The sequence below is a fragment of the Crassostrea angulata genome, chromosome 5, assembly GCF_025612915.1.
Source record: "Crassostrea angulata isolate pt1a10 chromosome 5, ASM2561291v2, whole genome shotgun sequence".
NCBI lineage: Eukaryota > Metazoa > Mollusca > Bivalvia > Ostreida > Ostreidae > Magallana > Magallana angulata.
The window spans coordinates 22638820-22654814 of record NC_069115.1 but is presented as its reverse complement, the minus strand read 5'-3'; the positions used below and the strand labels follow the sequence as shown (position 1 = coordinate 22654814).

General features: G+C 32.9%; 1 protein-coding gene across 1 annotated transcript in view; it reads right to left on the bottom strand.

Moving 5' to 3' along the window:
* Positions 1-3919: 3919 nt before the first annotated feature.
* LOC128184889 (uncharacterized) overlaps positions 3920-15995 on the bottom strand; it is a 54953-nt gene continuing 42877 nt past the window's right edge. The window contains exons 8-9 of the mRNA XM_052854526.1: positions 8540-8798; positions 3920-4377 (exon numbers count right to left, since the gene is read on the bottom strand). Coding sequence (XP_052710486.1) covers positions 4166-4377; positions 8540-8798 — 471 coding nt within the window. The 3' untranslated portion in view covers positions 3920-4165. The remainder of the gene's footprint in view (positions 4378-8539; positions 8799-15995) is intronic.

Here is a 15995-nt window from a genome sequence, read left to right as displayed (position 1 = left end):
ATTTAAAGTGTTTTGTAGGACTGAAATGTTTTTTATGGCTTTTAAAATTATTGAAAGTACACGTGATGCAACTATCTTTTGACGCTGTATATATAACAAAAAGAAACTGTCAGCTGGGTTTTAAATTAGTGGCAAATGATGTAATACATGTATGTACAATATTAGAAAAGATTACATTGTAAGTAATAGCACATTCTTGAAATAACTGCATTGAATATATACATGTAAGTATTTGATGAGTGCACAATGTTCGCAAAAATTACATTTAATTCTCTTAACACTTTATGTTTATGCGGGTGCCCTATAGTAATCGCTCTGTCCGTCCGTCCTTCTGTCTGTCCGTCTGTCACTCTTCCGTCCACAAATTTTCTGGGTTTTTTTAATAACTTTTTGCATGGTTGCCCAATCAAGTTCAAATTTGGTATGGTAGTTCAGTAGGCAGAAATACATATTTTGATGCTAAGTTTGGTTCTCTATGTCTTCTGGTTTGGAGCTGGGGTGGTGGGGTAGATTCCTTAACTATGCATAAGAATGAATGGGCAAAGAGAGATAACTGCTGAGAATGTTACCATTGTATACTTGGAAAGCTGTGCAATATTTGCCCTTTGGGATTAAATAACCTTCCACAGGAAGAAAATCCTAAGCTTTATCTTTATCTGTCACATTGCGATTAAATACTGCACTGCCTGTGTCTGCAAATGAACTTTGTTTTGAAGTTAAGGTCAATTTTGAATGATGTGTAGTATTGTGTACATTCTTTGAAATATGGATTTAAAATATAATATTCGTACTTTATTTTGGTTAAAATAACGTACACAATGATTTATGATATTTTTTTGAATTCTAAAATCAAGATATATATTAAGATATCCTTTTTCACTATTTTTTGTTTTAATTATTTATTCCATTTTTTTTTACCTCAATGCTGTTAATTTTAACAGGTAATCAGAAAATAACCCCATTCTGTCATTTCTGAAAAAAAAATTTAGAAGAAAAGGATGAGAGAGCAGAACAATTAATCCCCTGAGATTAATTATCTTGCCTGCTGCAGAAAATTTAGAGGCTTATCTCTATCTGTCATATGAAGATTAATGAACACCTTTGTCTGCAACTGATGTTTGTTTTGAAGTTGAGGTCAACCGTATTTGCATTCACTTAAGGCTTGCATTTTATAAAACAACTGTTTAAATCTTTTTTAAATACACATTTAATTTAGTTTTTTTTTATAAGACATGAGGTTAAATTTCCTGCTTTATGTAGATACAAGGTTACTATTTAGAGTTTTTGGACATTCAGGAATTGTCTTGAAATTTTAAAAATACAGTTGTTACTTATAATTTTCATATATTTTTTTTACCACCTTATATATATTGCGGTTCTTAACATCTTATGCCGTGCATTTATTGTTCATCATTGTTAATATGAAGAGGATGGAATTCAAAGTTTTTTTCACTTCTCTATATTAATTGTCATAGCGGGGCCCTTCCTGACCGGTCAGTTTTCTAGTTCTATTTTAGTTTCCATGAGGATTAGGATGGAACCTAATTCTGCCTTTTTACCATCTTACACCACCTTTTCAAGATTTATGGAGCCAACCACAGAAGAATTTGTTCTATACACATCATTCATAGCATTCTTTTTTATGTTACATAACTTTAAATGTTACTGGATGAATTGTTTTAACAATAAGTGTTCACATAATGAATACCAGCAAACTTTTATCGAGTGCACTTATTTTGTATTTTTCTTACCCATCCATCTAACATATGTTTTTATATATAATATATTCATATACATGTAACATTTTTGGAAACAGCTATTTTTTTTTTTAAATTAAAATTAAGCCTGACTATTTTATACAAGTTTTTTTTTTAATATACTCTATTGTATACAAACAGAACAAACATACTTAGTTATAACGGGAAATGGACATTATATATATAAAAGTGTCTGATGAATGTATAGGTCTTATTCATGAACAGAAGAAATTGACAGAGAAATATTCAGTTTTAGCCATCAAATACAAATATTAATATTTTTTTAAGAATATTATTAAAATCTAAATAAGATATAAAAGTTGTTTCCCCTTTATTCCAATGTAATATTTGGAAACAAATCCAATATATAATTAAAATTGCTGTACAGTATATCCTATTGATTCCTATAATATATCACTTTATTTCTTGAACAGCATGTTTATTCCTTTTATTTCTTAAAATGATGTATACAGGGTTATTAATTTATTTTCATTATATCTAACTAGATACAAAAAGGCCTCCTGCAACCTTTTTATTGTTTAAATGGTATGGAGTTTTTATAACCTTTCATATGAAAAATGACATCTAAATCTTAAATTGCTGTACATAATATCCTATCCATCTAATGTATCACTTTATTTATGTTGAACTTCGTGTCTTTTAGTATTATGGGTTTTTTAGAATGATATATGCAATTTCATTAATTTATTTTTCATTTTAAGAAAATTCATTTTAAAAAGAGATCTCTTACAACCTGTGTATTTTTTTCAATTTACTTAATACAGTGTTTTAATTGAATGTAGTTGTGTAGATTTATATATGAACCTACAAGCAATATACATTTAATATTTACCAGGTACATGTACCAGCCTACTACATGTATATTTGAAAAATAAATGTACTTCTTTCATGCATTTTTCATTCCTTTTGTTCATTGTTATAGGTATTTTTTATGATTAAAATACTTTGAACATTTTTCTCAATTTATTTATTTTAAGAAGATTAGGAAACGGACTATAGTCAATGCACGTTTTCACGAGTTTTCTTTCTTGGGGACAATAATAAATGCTCCCCATGGTTCATGACCCTGAATATTGAGTTGGCTGTGATGTGTGGTTTAGTTACAGAATTGTTTGTGATTAACATTTTATGTTTTTTTAAAAAGAAAACAAGGCAGAGAAAGTCAGAAGTAACAAAGCTCGAGTGAAGACTCTCACAACACAAAATACGATTGTTATAGACAGGATAAAAGCTTTTATGAATACATCTTATATATAGCTTGCATTTATGACTAATGCAAAATATTCACACAGTTTTCTTAAAAATATTCAGCAGTGCATCCACATTTAAGTATATATATATATATATATATATATATATATATATATATATATATATATATATATATATATATATATATATATATAATGACCATGGTTTTGCTATATTTTGTTATGGAAATGGTCACTCTCTAAGATTGATAAATACTTATTGGTTGGCATATTGACAATTTTGTTTTTTAGGGGTTTTTGATTGCTGAGTGCTCATGAGTAAGCACGTTTTTAACTGAGTAAAAATGCACACAAAGATTTATAAACAAGTTATGGGTATCAAAGGAGTACAAAGGTAGCTTATTTGTCACTTTATGAAAATTGTAAATTGCATTACAGGTTCAAAACATTTCATTTATTGTAATCAAGCACGACTTGTATATATTTTGAACTACCAGTAACATTGTTATACCTTTAATGCGATGTGATGTTTAAAACTATTATGCGTGTTGATTATTTTTTTATTTAATTATATTTTCTATCATTAAAATTAGTTCAGACCACATCGACCATACCAATTGTTTTTACTTGAACATTTCATGCTCCCACTAGATTTCGAAATTGTAAATGATCATTTTACAAGGGAGAAACAAAAAATATGTTTGTTAAAGTAAATCCTTTTGCACTCATCGTTTTTCGTATGAAGCTTGATAATTAACACCATAACCATCAGATCTGCTATAAACTTTGACATTAGATATGATATTTTTGGCTATAAACTAACATTCAATAAAGAAAAAAAAACCCAAATAATATAGGTGTTAAATTTTATCATTATCCTATATTTATATACAGAGGTTTTTTTTTCTTTAGCAGATTAAAATAGTCTAAAATTGACATTGATCATCAATCCCTCTTAAGCTCGGTTCATCTTTTTTTAATGTATCACATGATACAGTAGGGACTTCCCACAAGACTTTAAAATTGTTCATGCTATAGCGATAAAGTTAGTTAATCTATTGATACGATATTACTTTGTGAAACAAAATATTGGAATATAATTCAATGATTATTCAAAGGATAACATTTACTCTGTTACATATAAATATGTCCATTTTCCTATTGACGTCCTCAACATTACTGAGTGTAAGTATGTTGTAACTCATGAATCTTGAGTTGGCTGTGTTTATTTACACTTAATACTGTTTGAAAGAATATTGTTTCATCAGGAGTCATCTCGCATCTTTTTACAATTTCTTCAAACTTCAAGATTGATTTACACACTTGACATTTTACTTCACAATATCTCATTTTCAGCAACTGATGTCTTGTCCAAGAGAACCATGAACCTGCAAAACGAAACATGAAAATATGAATAATTACAATGATAACTGTTAAACAGATATTGACTCTGTAAATGATTCTTAAGAACAAATTTTAAAGCTGAGATCAATATATCTCTCAATACGCCCTACAAATTACATGTTGCCCAAATCCCAGTCAACAACTGTGTTTTCCTATATCTTTTCACAGATGCAGTATAATTTCAAGGAGCAACAGCTCTTTGGCTATTTCCGTTTCGCCGAAATCTGACATAAATTAATTTTGAAGTTTGGCTGTCCACCATTTTGACCTGTTGAATGCCAATTTTATGAGGGACAGCATACGTTTTTCAGACTCAGCACACTTCAATTATGAAATAAAAAACAATGCTGGACCAAATAATAATTATTTGCCGTTAAAAGATTTTTTTCGATTTAATTGGATTATGTTATGACACTGAAGCCCCCCTAAGAAATAACCGTCGGTTTATGCCCTATATATCATTAATTTTACTCTTTTTACACAATAGGCAGAACCTTTGCTTTTTACTTTCATGGAAAGATATTGTTTAAAACATTAACGCTTTGACTGATACATGTAAGAGACGACATCCATTAGTCATGATGAATGTTTTTTCAATTGATAACAACGGATGTGTAAAAGTAGTACATTTATCCTTTATTCATACTCTGGCTCTTCAATTTGTAAATTTTACACATTATTCTGTAAATTTACAGCTTAATCTGTTACGTTACACAGTCATTTTCTGAACATTTTACTCAAAATCAAGGCGTTTCGCTTAAAGATTTAAATGTGCATTTCAATGTGATTGAATTTAGTGTGAATTTCACGGATATAAGTGTTAAATATACAGATTAAGATTTTAAATCCCAGTCAACAACTGTGTTTTCCTAAATCTTTTCACAGATGCAGTATAATTTCAAGGAGCAACAGCTCTTTGGCTATTTCCGTTTCGCCGAAATCTGACATAAATTAATTTTGAAGTTTGGCTGTCCACCATTTTGACCTGTTGAATGCCAATTTTATGAGGGACAGCATACGTTTTTCAGACTCAGCACACTTCAATTATGAATTAAAAAACAATGCTGGACCAAATAATAATTATTTGCCGTTAAAAGATTTTTTTCGATTTAATTGGATTATGTTATGACACTGAAGCCCCCCTAAGAAATAACCGTCGGTTTATGCCCTATATATCATTAATTTTACTCTTTTTACACAATAGGCAGAACCTTTGCTTTTTACTTTCATGGAAAGATATTGTTTAAAACATTAACGCTTTGACTGATACATGTAAGAGACGACATCCATTAGTCATGATGAATGTTTTTTCAATTGATAACAACGGATGTGTAAAAGTAGTACATTTATCCTTTATTCATACTCTGGCTCTTCAATTTGTAAATTTTACACATTATTCTGTAAATTTACAGCTTAATCTGTTACGTTACACAGTCATTTTCTGAACATTTTACTCAAAATCAAGGCGTTTCGCTTATAGATTTAAATGTGCATTTCAATGTGATTGAATTTAGTGTGAATTTCACGGATATAAGTGTTAAATATACAGATTAAGATTTTAAATCCCAGTCAACAACTGTGTTTTCCTAAATCTTTTCACAGATGCAGTATAATTTCAAGGAACAACAGCTCTTTGGCTATTTCCGTTTCGCCGAAATCTGACATAAATTAATTTTGAAGTTTGGCTGTCCACCATTTTGACCTGTTGAATGCCAATTTTATGAGGGACAGCATACGTTTTTCAGACTCAGCACACTTCAATTATGAATTAAAAAACAATGCTGGACCAAATAATAATTATTTGCCGTTAAAAGATTTTTTTCGATTTAATTGGATTATGTTATGACACTGAAGCCCCCCTAAGAAATAACCGTCGGTTTATGCCCTATATATCATTAATTTTACTCTTTTTACACAATAGGCAGAACCTTTGCTTTTTACTTTCATGGAAAGATATTGTTTAAAACATTAACGCTTTGACTGATACATGTAAGAGACGACATCCATTAGTCATGATGAATGTTTTTTCAATTGATAACAACGGATGTGTAAAAGTAGTACATTTATCCTTTATTCATACTCTGGCTCTTCAATTTGTAAATTTTACACATTATTCTGTAAATTTACAGCTTAATCTGTTACGTTACACAGTCATTTTCTGAACATTTTACTCAAAATCAAGGCGTTTCGCTTAAAGATTTAAATGTGCATTTCAATGTGATTGAATTTAGTGTGAATTTCACGGATATAAGTGTTAAATATACAGATTAAGATTTTAAATCCCAGTCAACAACTGTGTTTTCCTAAATCTTTTCACAGATGCAGTATAATTTCAAGGAGCAACAGCTCTTTGGCTATTTCCGTTTCGCCGAAATCTGACATAAATTAATTTTGAAGTTTGGCTGTCCACCATTTTGACCTGTTGAATGCCAATTTTATGAGGGACAGCATACGTTTTTCAGACTCAGCACACTTCAATTATGAATTAAAAAACAATGCTGGACCAAATAATAATTATTTGCCGTTAAAAGATTTTTTTCGATTTAATTGGATTATGTTATGACACTGAAGCCCCCCTAAGAAATAACCGTCGGTTTATGCCCTATATATCATTAATTTTACTCTTTTTACACAATAGGCAGAACCTTTGCTTTTTACTTTCATGGAAAGATATTGTTTAAAACATTAACGCTTTGACTGATACATGTAAGAGACGACATCCATTAGTCATGATGAATGTTTTTTCAATTGATAACAACGGATGTGTAAAAGTAGTACATTTATCCTTTATTCATACTCTGGCTCTTCAATTTGTAAATTTTACACATTATTCTGTAAATTTACAGCTTAATCTGTTACGTTACACAGTCATTTTCTGAACATTTTACTCAAAATCAAGGCGTTTCGCTTATAGATTTAAATGTGCATTTCAATGTGATTGAATTTAGTGTGAATTTCACGGATATAAGTGTTAAATATACAGATTAAGATTTTAAATCCCAGTCAACAACTGTGTTTTCCTAAATCTTTTCACAGATGCAGTATAATTTCAAGGAACAACAGCTCTTTGGCTATTTCCGTTTCGCCGAAATCTGACATAAATTAATTTTGAAGTTTGGCTGTCCACCATTTTGACCTGTTGAATGCCAATTTTATGAGGGACAGCATACGTTTTTCAGACTCAGCACACTTCAATTATGAATTAAAAAACAATGCTGGACCAAATAATAATTATTTGCCGTTAAAAGATTTTTTTCGATTTAATTGGATTATGTTATGACACTGAAGCCCCCCTAAGAAATAACCGTCGGTTTATGCCCTATATATCATTAATTTTACTCTTTTTACACAATAGGCAGAACCTTTGCTTTTTACTTTCATGGAAAGATATTGTTTAAAACATTAACGCTTTGACTGATACATGTAAGAGACGACATCCATTAGTCATGATGAATGTTTTTTCAATTGATAACAACGGATGTGTAAAAGTAGTACATTTATCCTTTATTCATACTCTGGCTCTTCAATTTGTAAATTTTATACATTATTCTGTAAATTTACAGCTTAATCTGTTACGTTACACAGTCATTTTCTGAACATTTTACTCAAAATCAAGGCGTTTCGCTTATAGATTTAAATGTGCATTTCAATGTGATTGAATTTAGTGTGAATTTCACGGATATAAGTGTTAAATATACAGATTAAGATTTTAAATCCCAGTCAACAACTGTGTTTTCCTAAATCTTTTCACAGATGCAGTATAATTTCAAGGAACAACAGCTCTTTGGCTATTTCCGTTTCGCCGAAATCTGACATAAATTAATTTTGAAGTTTGGCTGTCCACCATTTTGACCTGTTGAATGCCAATTTTATGAGGGAGAGCATATTTTATTCAGACTCAGCACAGTTTAATTATGAATTTAAAAAACAATGCTGGACCAAATAACAAACAATAAAAAAATTAAAGAATGATATGATTGTATAGATTAATGTGTAAGTTTACATATTAAAGTGAATAAAATTACATATTAAATTGTGGAAAATAAAGAAAACTCAAAATGGCCCTAATATGATTCTTCGTATTTATCAAATACCTAAAAAATCTTAATTTACAAATACTAATTTCACCGATAATTAAAAAAATACCTTCATGTTTGCATTCCTCTTCCTCCTCGTCAAAATCATCATCACTATCATCTGTATCTGGGCGACCATCATCAGTTGGTTTCATTCTGTTCTCGTCTAATACAATCATTAAACTTAAGGTATCTGCAGAAAGATCTCTTATCCCTTTGTTGTCTTCCCACAGTATTCCATGATCCACATTGACGACGTATAAAGTATCTCTTGATACTTCCAACTTCCTAGCAAGATTCTCCCGCACGTCAGATATCGTCTTGAGGCCCTACATTATATATCAATTTTAACACTTCCAAAAAGACATAAACGAAAATGAAATTCATTGGACACTTCATTTCGGAGTACCTGTAAAGTGCAAAACGAAATGGAAACGAAACGAAATGAAACTTGCCGAATCGTATGGCATGTCAAACGTTGCAATATTCGATCTTTTCTATTTGTATTATTAAAATATTCATTTGTATTGTATAATTTTTATTTGTATTCTAAAATGTTCCATTTGTATTGTATAAATTTCCATTTGTATTGTATGATTTTCCATTTGTATTGTATAAATTTCATTTGTATTGTATAAATTTTAATTGTATTGTATAATTTTCCATTTGTATTGTATAAATTTCCATTTGTATTGTATGATTTTCCATTTGTATTGTATAAATTTCATTTGTATTGTATAAATTTCATTTGTATTGTATAATTTTCCATTTGTATTGTATATTTTCCATTTGTATTGTATAATTTTCCATTTGTATTCTATAATTTTCCATTTGTATTGTATAATTTTAAATTTGTATTCTATAATTTTTAATTTGTATTCTATGATTTTCAATATGTATTGTATCCGAGGGATTGTTTAATTGTTTTGTTATGAAGGTTTTCATTGCTTAAAAGTTTTATACTGTATTGTGGGAAAACCAGCAAGATGTTCCAGATGCTGAACTCAAACTGGTCCCCTTAACATGACTTGTTTAAACACGCGGTGGTCTATTTAGCGGCGAGGCTCGCCGTATTGGACAACTTGGGACTGTTCTGGTTTTTTAAGGTAAACAGATAGGGTCATTGTGATAAAAGATATACCAAGGCATTATACACATGTAGCTGGTTAATCGAACCAGATTTTTTAAACCTGGTATAGATCAGAAGGGACGTACATACATGTACATTGTACGTCTCTCGATAGACTTACTGTCAATGAAGGGACGGGGGCCTCATTCATCAGATCGAAACACCTTATACGGTCATTATATATATTTATTATACTTTCATGTTAAATACTGAAATTTTATTGGTTTAGACGACGTCGGTAATCCGTTCTATTACCCTCAGCGTTAGCAACACACTTGGCAACGGGTAACACAACGAATTGCTACATGTGCGTAAATTATGCGCGTACGGTTCGCCGTAGAATTCACTTTATTTCTATATAAAAGCAGTACAATTTTCTTTAAAAATAAGACATTCAGTATAATAAAATAACTAGTGCCTATTTGGGATTTTTTTTTAAACTAGGACATTCAGTATAATAAAAAAAACAGTCCCTGTTTGGGAGGGTAACTGTTGCAATTGACACCCCTCTAAAACCATTGTCAACCTCCGCTTCGCGTCGGTTGACAATGGTTTTCTCGGGGTCAGTGTCAATTTCAACAGTTACCTTCCCAAACAGGCACTATTTATATAGGGCGAATTCGATCATTAACTAGAGTTAAACCACGGTAGTAAGGAAAATTAACTTATGGTGGGCATGTTTGTGTCCGAACGCACATTGGTCGATGTCTGGTTAAAAAAATGAGAAAGCTGTTAATTGCTATTCATAATTTTACCTTGTAAACACATTAAATCATATGTGTGCACGCTAAAATTTAACACATTGCATGTTGTGCTGATTAAAAAAGCAATTATTGGAGGTTTTGCTTTCCGCCACCATCTTTTAACTACCTGACCAGAGACAGACCAGAGACTCTCCGTTGGTTGGACCACGGTTTCATTTTAGTAGGACTAAAGTGAGTTCCATCTCATTTTAGTCGATCTATGGCGACCGTGGTTTGTGATCGAACTCGCTCATTATAATGCCTTGGTATATCTGTTATCACGATGGCCCTATCTGTTTACCTTAAAAACCCAGAAAAGTACCAAGTTGTCCAACACGACAAGCCTCACACTGGCGTCACTGCCGCTAAATGAGATCACCACGTGTTTAAAACATGTTAAGGGAGACAGTTTTCGTTCAGCATCCGGAACATCTCGCTGGTTTCCCCACACTACAGTATAAAACTTTTAACCAATGATAACCTCCGTAACAAAACAAATAAACAATCCCTCGGATACAATACAAATTAAAAATTATACAATACAAATGGAAACTTATACAATACAAATGGAAAATTATACAATACAAATGAAATTTATACAATACAAATTGAAAAGTATACAATACAAATGGAAAATTATACAATACAAATGAAATTTATACAAAACAAATGGGAAATTATAGAATACAAATTTAAAATTATACAATACAAATGGAATTTATTCAATACAAATAAAAAAAATATACAATACACATGGAAAATTATGCAATACAAATGGAAGATTATAGAATACAAATGGAAAATTATACAATACAAATGAATATTTATATACATGTAGTAAAAATGGAAAAGATCGAATATTGCAACGTTTGACATGCCATACAAACGAAATTATCAAAATGTTTTTGAAATCATTAAAGGTATATAATGTATATATTGTAAAAGGATTATTCTTTACTTCATATAAAACGTTCATAGTTCAAGCATTTGTTACATAAAATTTGTCACCGATAAAGGTTCCCATCTTTATTGACGTATTTTATTTATACGTGCATACTATTTATCAGCTGCTAGCTGCAAATATGCTCTTGCATACTATTCAATATCAAAATACTTATTTCATAATGTGCTTGGAATTCTCTTTTACTATGTCTTACTCTTATTTTAAGCCATTAATCACCTAAATACAACAAATGTCCCAAAATTGATGTGTTGCATGTACAAGCTTGTTTATTTACGGATTGAAATGGTGTTGCTATGCGAAATAAAGTTACTATATTGTTCAACTGCGAATGTCTATAAACATAAATTGCAAAAAAAAAAACAACAAAATAATAAAGTGTCTTACTGTAATTTATACATATCATTATAATTTATATGAACAATTATACAAAGGTTTTGCATCAAATCGCGAGAATATAAAATCGCTAACGCGTAAATGGGAGAAAACAGAAAAAGAAAAAGTGGCAACAAGCCTATTTATTTTCATTTGCTAAATGTCTGTTTGAGGCACACATTCCTAGATTTTGAAAAAGACATGCTGGTTATTTCCAAAGAGTCGGTACAGTGTATTAATTATACCGGAAGAGGTAAAAGCAAAGTTGTTCTAATTGAGTCTGACATCATCATGATTATTCCGAGCAGTCCGTGATTTTTCCTTAAGCCGCTGTAGGCTTTGACAAATCGATAAACAGGACATGTCTATTTCTGTCCTGTCAGTTTCTGGTCAGTTTCAGCCGCTGAAGATTTAGACCAATCGATAAACGGGGCGTGTCGATTTAAGTCAGGCTGTTTCTATAGAGCTATGGATTTACTATAAGTTTCGGTAAGAAATAGAATCATCCTCGGTAGATATAAATATATTTATTTGCATATCTTAAACCAAAGTCGTCAGATCGAAAGTATCTACCCGATGATTACTCGTCCTAAGCTTTCTGTTATGACGTTAATTAGTCAACCTGCGTTCCTGGAACACCCCGTTCTCTCGGTTCTGATTTTTTTCCATCAAAACTAAAAATCGATTTTAATTATTCCATTTTATTTATCAACTTTTTTTGTGTTAACCACAGATGTCCGATCAAAGGTATCTGCCAGCGATGCATGATAAATTCGTCCTACACTTTTCGCCATGAAGTAAATTAGTTAATACGCGTTAACTAATCTTAGCGTCTATGTTTTAGCGCCTATGTATACTCAAAAAAGGTTACCAATTGAAATGGTTGAAAGAGTTATCTTTCCTTGTTTGTATTTTTATTATCAGTAATTATAATAAATAGTTTAATTAAAATGTCAAATGATTAAAAAAGTTATTCAAGTATTTTTATTATATAAAAACAAAACAACAAAAACAGTTATTGTAGTTTCTTTTTAGTCAGATAGACTTATTAATCGAGAGAGTATGTTTGGATGTTCTTAAACACTTGTGTTAGATATAATGCAGTTGATTTAAGAGTCAGATGGTGTCACTACTACTTGATGTTGTCGATATTGTATAGTCTGTACAGAAGATTTATACGGAAAGTAATTGCGAATTACTGTGTTGTAGAATTTCACAGCCGTGAATTCTGTAAGTAGGAAACTTTGGTATATTAAAATTGATTAAGTCAGGTTCTTCGAATGACAAATAGATAGACAAAGTTGTGTTACCAAGTGGCCGAGCGACAAGTTGCCTTGCCAGGTGGCAAGGGCGGTTGCCAAACATAGAAAAAGCCACAAGGCAGTGGCTTATATTTATCTGCATATATTGCGAATTACGACAAGGCAGTGGTTGACCTATATCTGTATATTTTGAATTAAAGCTTTTCATCATAGAGGCACTTGGCAAGTGTCATTTTACTCTTTGTTTGCATTCCCTATAGAACTCAGGAGAACCGGGTACGGACCGAGACGCCTGGTCGAGGCCGCGACACGTTACAAAGTTGGTGGCAGCTGCGGGATTTTATAGGGAATTATGAAGGACGGAGAAAAGGAGTCAGGTGACATTGAGACTAGTTTGCGAGAAACACTTGACAAAATGGAAGAAAAGTTGAAGAGGTACCGCATTGATCAATCTACGCCAATTGGTAGCCAATATGACAAAGTGTCATCAAGGGACAGTGGGATTGCCACTGGTCGGTTAGATGATACATATGACTATGAAAGGGCACCAAGAGACATCACCCTGACAGATGGTAGGAGACATGGGTATTCTGACAGAGGGACAGATTATCTGTATGATTGTATCTACCAAGGCAAAGGAACCAACTCTCCCCACCAATACCAAGGTGCAAGACCGAAAGTTCGCTTTGAAGCAGACCAGTTTGACAAGGAGAAGGACTATTTGCCAAGAGACAATTTGCCTTATAGATCCAATGTACACCAGCCTTCCCTTAAATCTGATGTCAACAGGACATTGAATGAAACATATAGAGACGAAAGGGACAGCAAATTGACAGTTAAGCCAGCTACGTATGATGGCTCTAGTTCCTTGCTAGATTACTAGTGTCACTTTGAAGCATGTGCCAGTGTCAATGGTTGGAATGAAGAAAAGAAAGGCTTGTTTTTAGCATTATCCCTACGAGGTCAAGCTCAAGCAGTATTAGGTGACTTGCCTAAGGACAGGGGACAACACTGTGAGACACTTGTCAGGTCTTTACAAGAAAGGTTTTCACCTCCTAACCAAACCGACCTGTACAGAGTGCAACTTAAAGAAAGAAGACAAAGGCCATTAGAGACTCTTTCGGAATTAGGCCAGGCCATCAGGCGGTTGACTAACTTGGCATACCCAACTGCACCTGGCGAAGTTCGTGAAACATTGGCTAAGAATCAATTTATTGATGCCTTAATTAATTCAGACATTCGTATTAGAATCAAGCAGTCTCGTCCTGCCAATCTAAATGAAGCCATTAGCCTTGCTGTAGAACTGGTGGCATATAACAAAGTTGAAAAACGAGATAGAGAACTCAGAGGACACTTGAGGACAGCTATTGCAGATGAACAACCCCAGCTAAATATTATCAATGTTGATCACAAGCTGGAAACCTTGATGAAGTCAGTAGAAGAAGGAATGAAGTGCATTACAGAAGAACTGAAAGAATTAAGAAGCTCTAGGCAAAAGAATAATGATGACAGATGGTTTCGAAGTGACCGTGCAAAAAACAACAATCAAGAGCGCAGGTGATATGAATGCAAGCAGACATGACATTTTAGACGTTACTGCCCTGAGCTACGCAGAAGACGGAAACAACATGACAGTCCTGATAAAGGCCAGAAAGATGATGCACAAGGTGATAAGAATGCAGCAAGAAGACCAAATGTGTCAGTTGGCCTTGGTTCATCAGTTGAGGAATGTGGACTGTATGTAGAAGTTCAGGTACAGGGAGAAAAGGCAAAGTTTCTTGTTGACACAGGTGCTACTGTAACACTGGTATCAGAAACTCTATACTAATAGCTACCAGTGGCAATAAGACCTAACTTGCGAGAAGTATCTCAATCAATATGGACAGCTAATAGTACCCCACTTTCCGTGCATGGGAAAGCAGAGTTCAACATTTGTGTTGACCAGGTGACATGCTAAAATGATGCTATAGTTGCAAATCTCAAGATTGACGGTATTTTAGGCCTTGATTTTATGAAGAAAAACAAGTGTTCAGTTGATGTCAACAATGAGACACTCATTATCAAGGGGCATGAGAAGCAAATGGCGATAGAAGGGTTCCTTGGCTGTTTTAGGATAACAGCTGCTAAAACAGTTAGCATTCCGCCAAGAAGTGAGGTCATAATACCCGGCAAAGTTTGTGTGCCAATAGGTTCCCATATTCCATCAGGTGAAAGTATAGTGGAACCAGTTGACCACATTGTCGGAAAGCAATGTGCTTTGACTGCAAGGTCAGTTGTTTCTCCTGGAGAAACTGTTCCCGTATGACTCATGAATACGGAACAAGAATCAAAAATAATTTATATAGGAACCTCAGTAGGACAGCTTTCTGAAGTGAATACAGTACAGAATATGTTGTCAGATGAAGATCCCCAGAGTGCAGACATGCTGCGGAAGGATCTGGCAGAAATGTTGCAGAAGACAGTAGACACTCTAACACCCGTAGAACATAAAGAGGCAAAAGCATTTTTATTAAAGTACACCTCTTTGTTTGCAGAAAATAAAATTGTGTTGGGCAGGACAGGTGTTGTCAAGCATCACATCAATACTGGTGATAGTCGTCCTATCAAACAGCATCCAAGGAGGGTACCTGCTCACTTGACAGAGAAAGCAGATAAAACAATAGATAGCATGCTGGAGAGACGTCATCAAACCATCCAATAGCCCATGGTCCTCACATATTGTCATGGTTAAGAAGAATGATGGCTCATATAGGTTCTGTGAGGACTATAGACGCCTCAACAGCTGCACCGTTCAAGATGCATATCCTCTCCCGAGGATCGATGAATCCTTAGACCAGTTGTCTGGGTCAACTTGGTTTTCTACACTTGACCTTTGTTCGGGCTACTGGCAAGTAGAAATTGAGAGTGCAGACAAACCCAAAACTGCATTTGCAACGAGGCGAGGTCTTTTTGAGTTTAATGTAATGCCTTTTGGCTTGAGTTGTGCTCCGGCTACATTCGAACACCTCATTGAAAGCGTGTTAGCGGGTTTACAATGGGACATTTGTTTAGTCTAC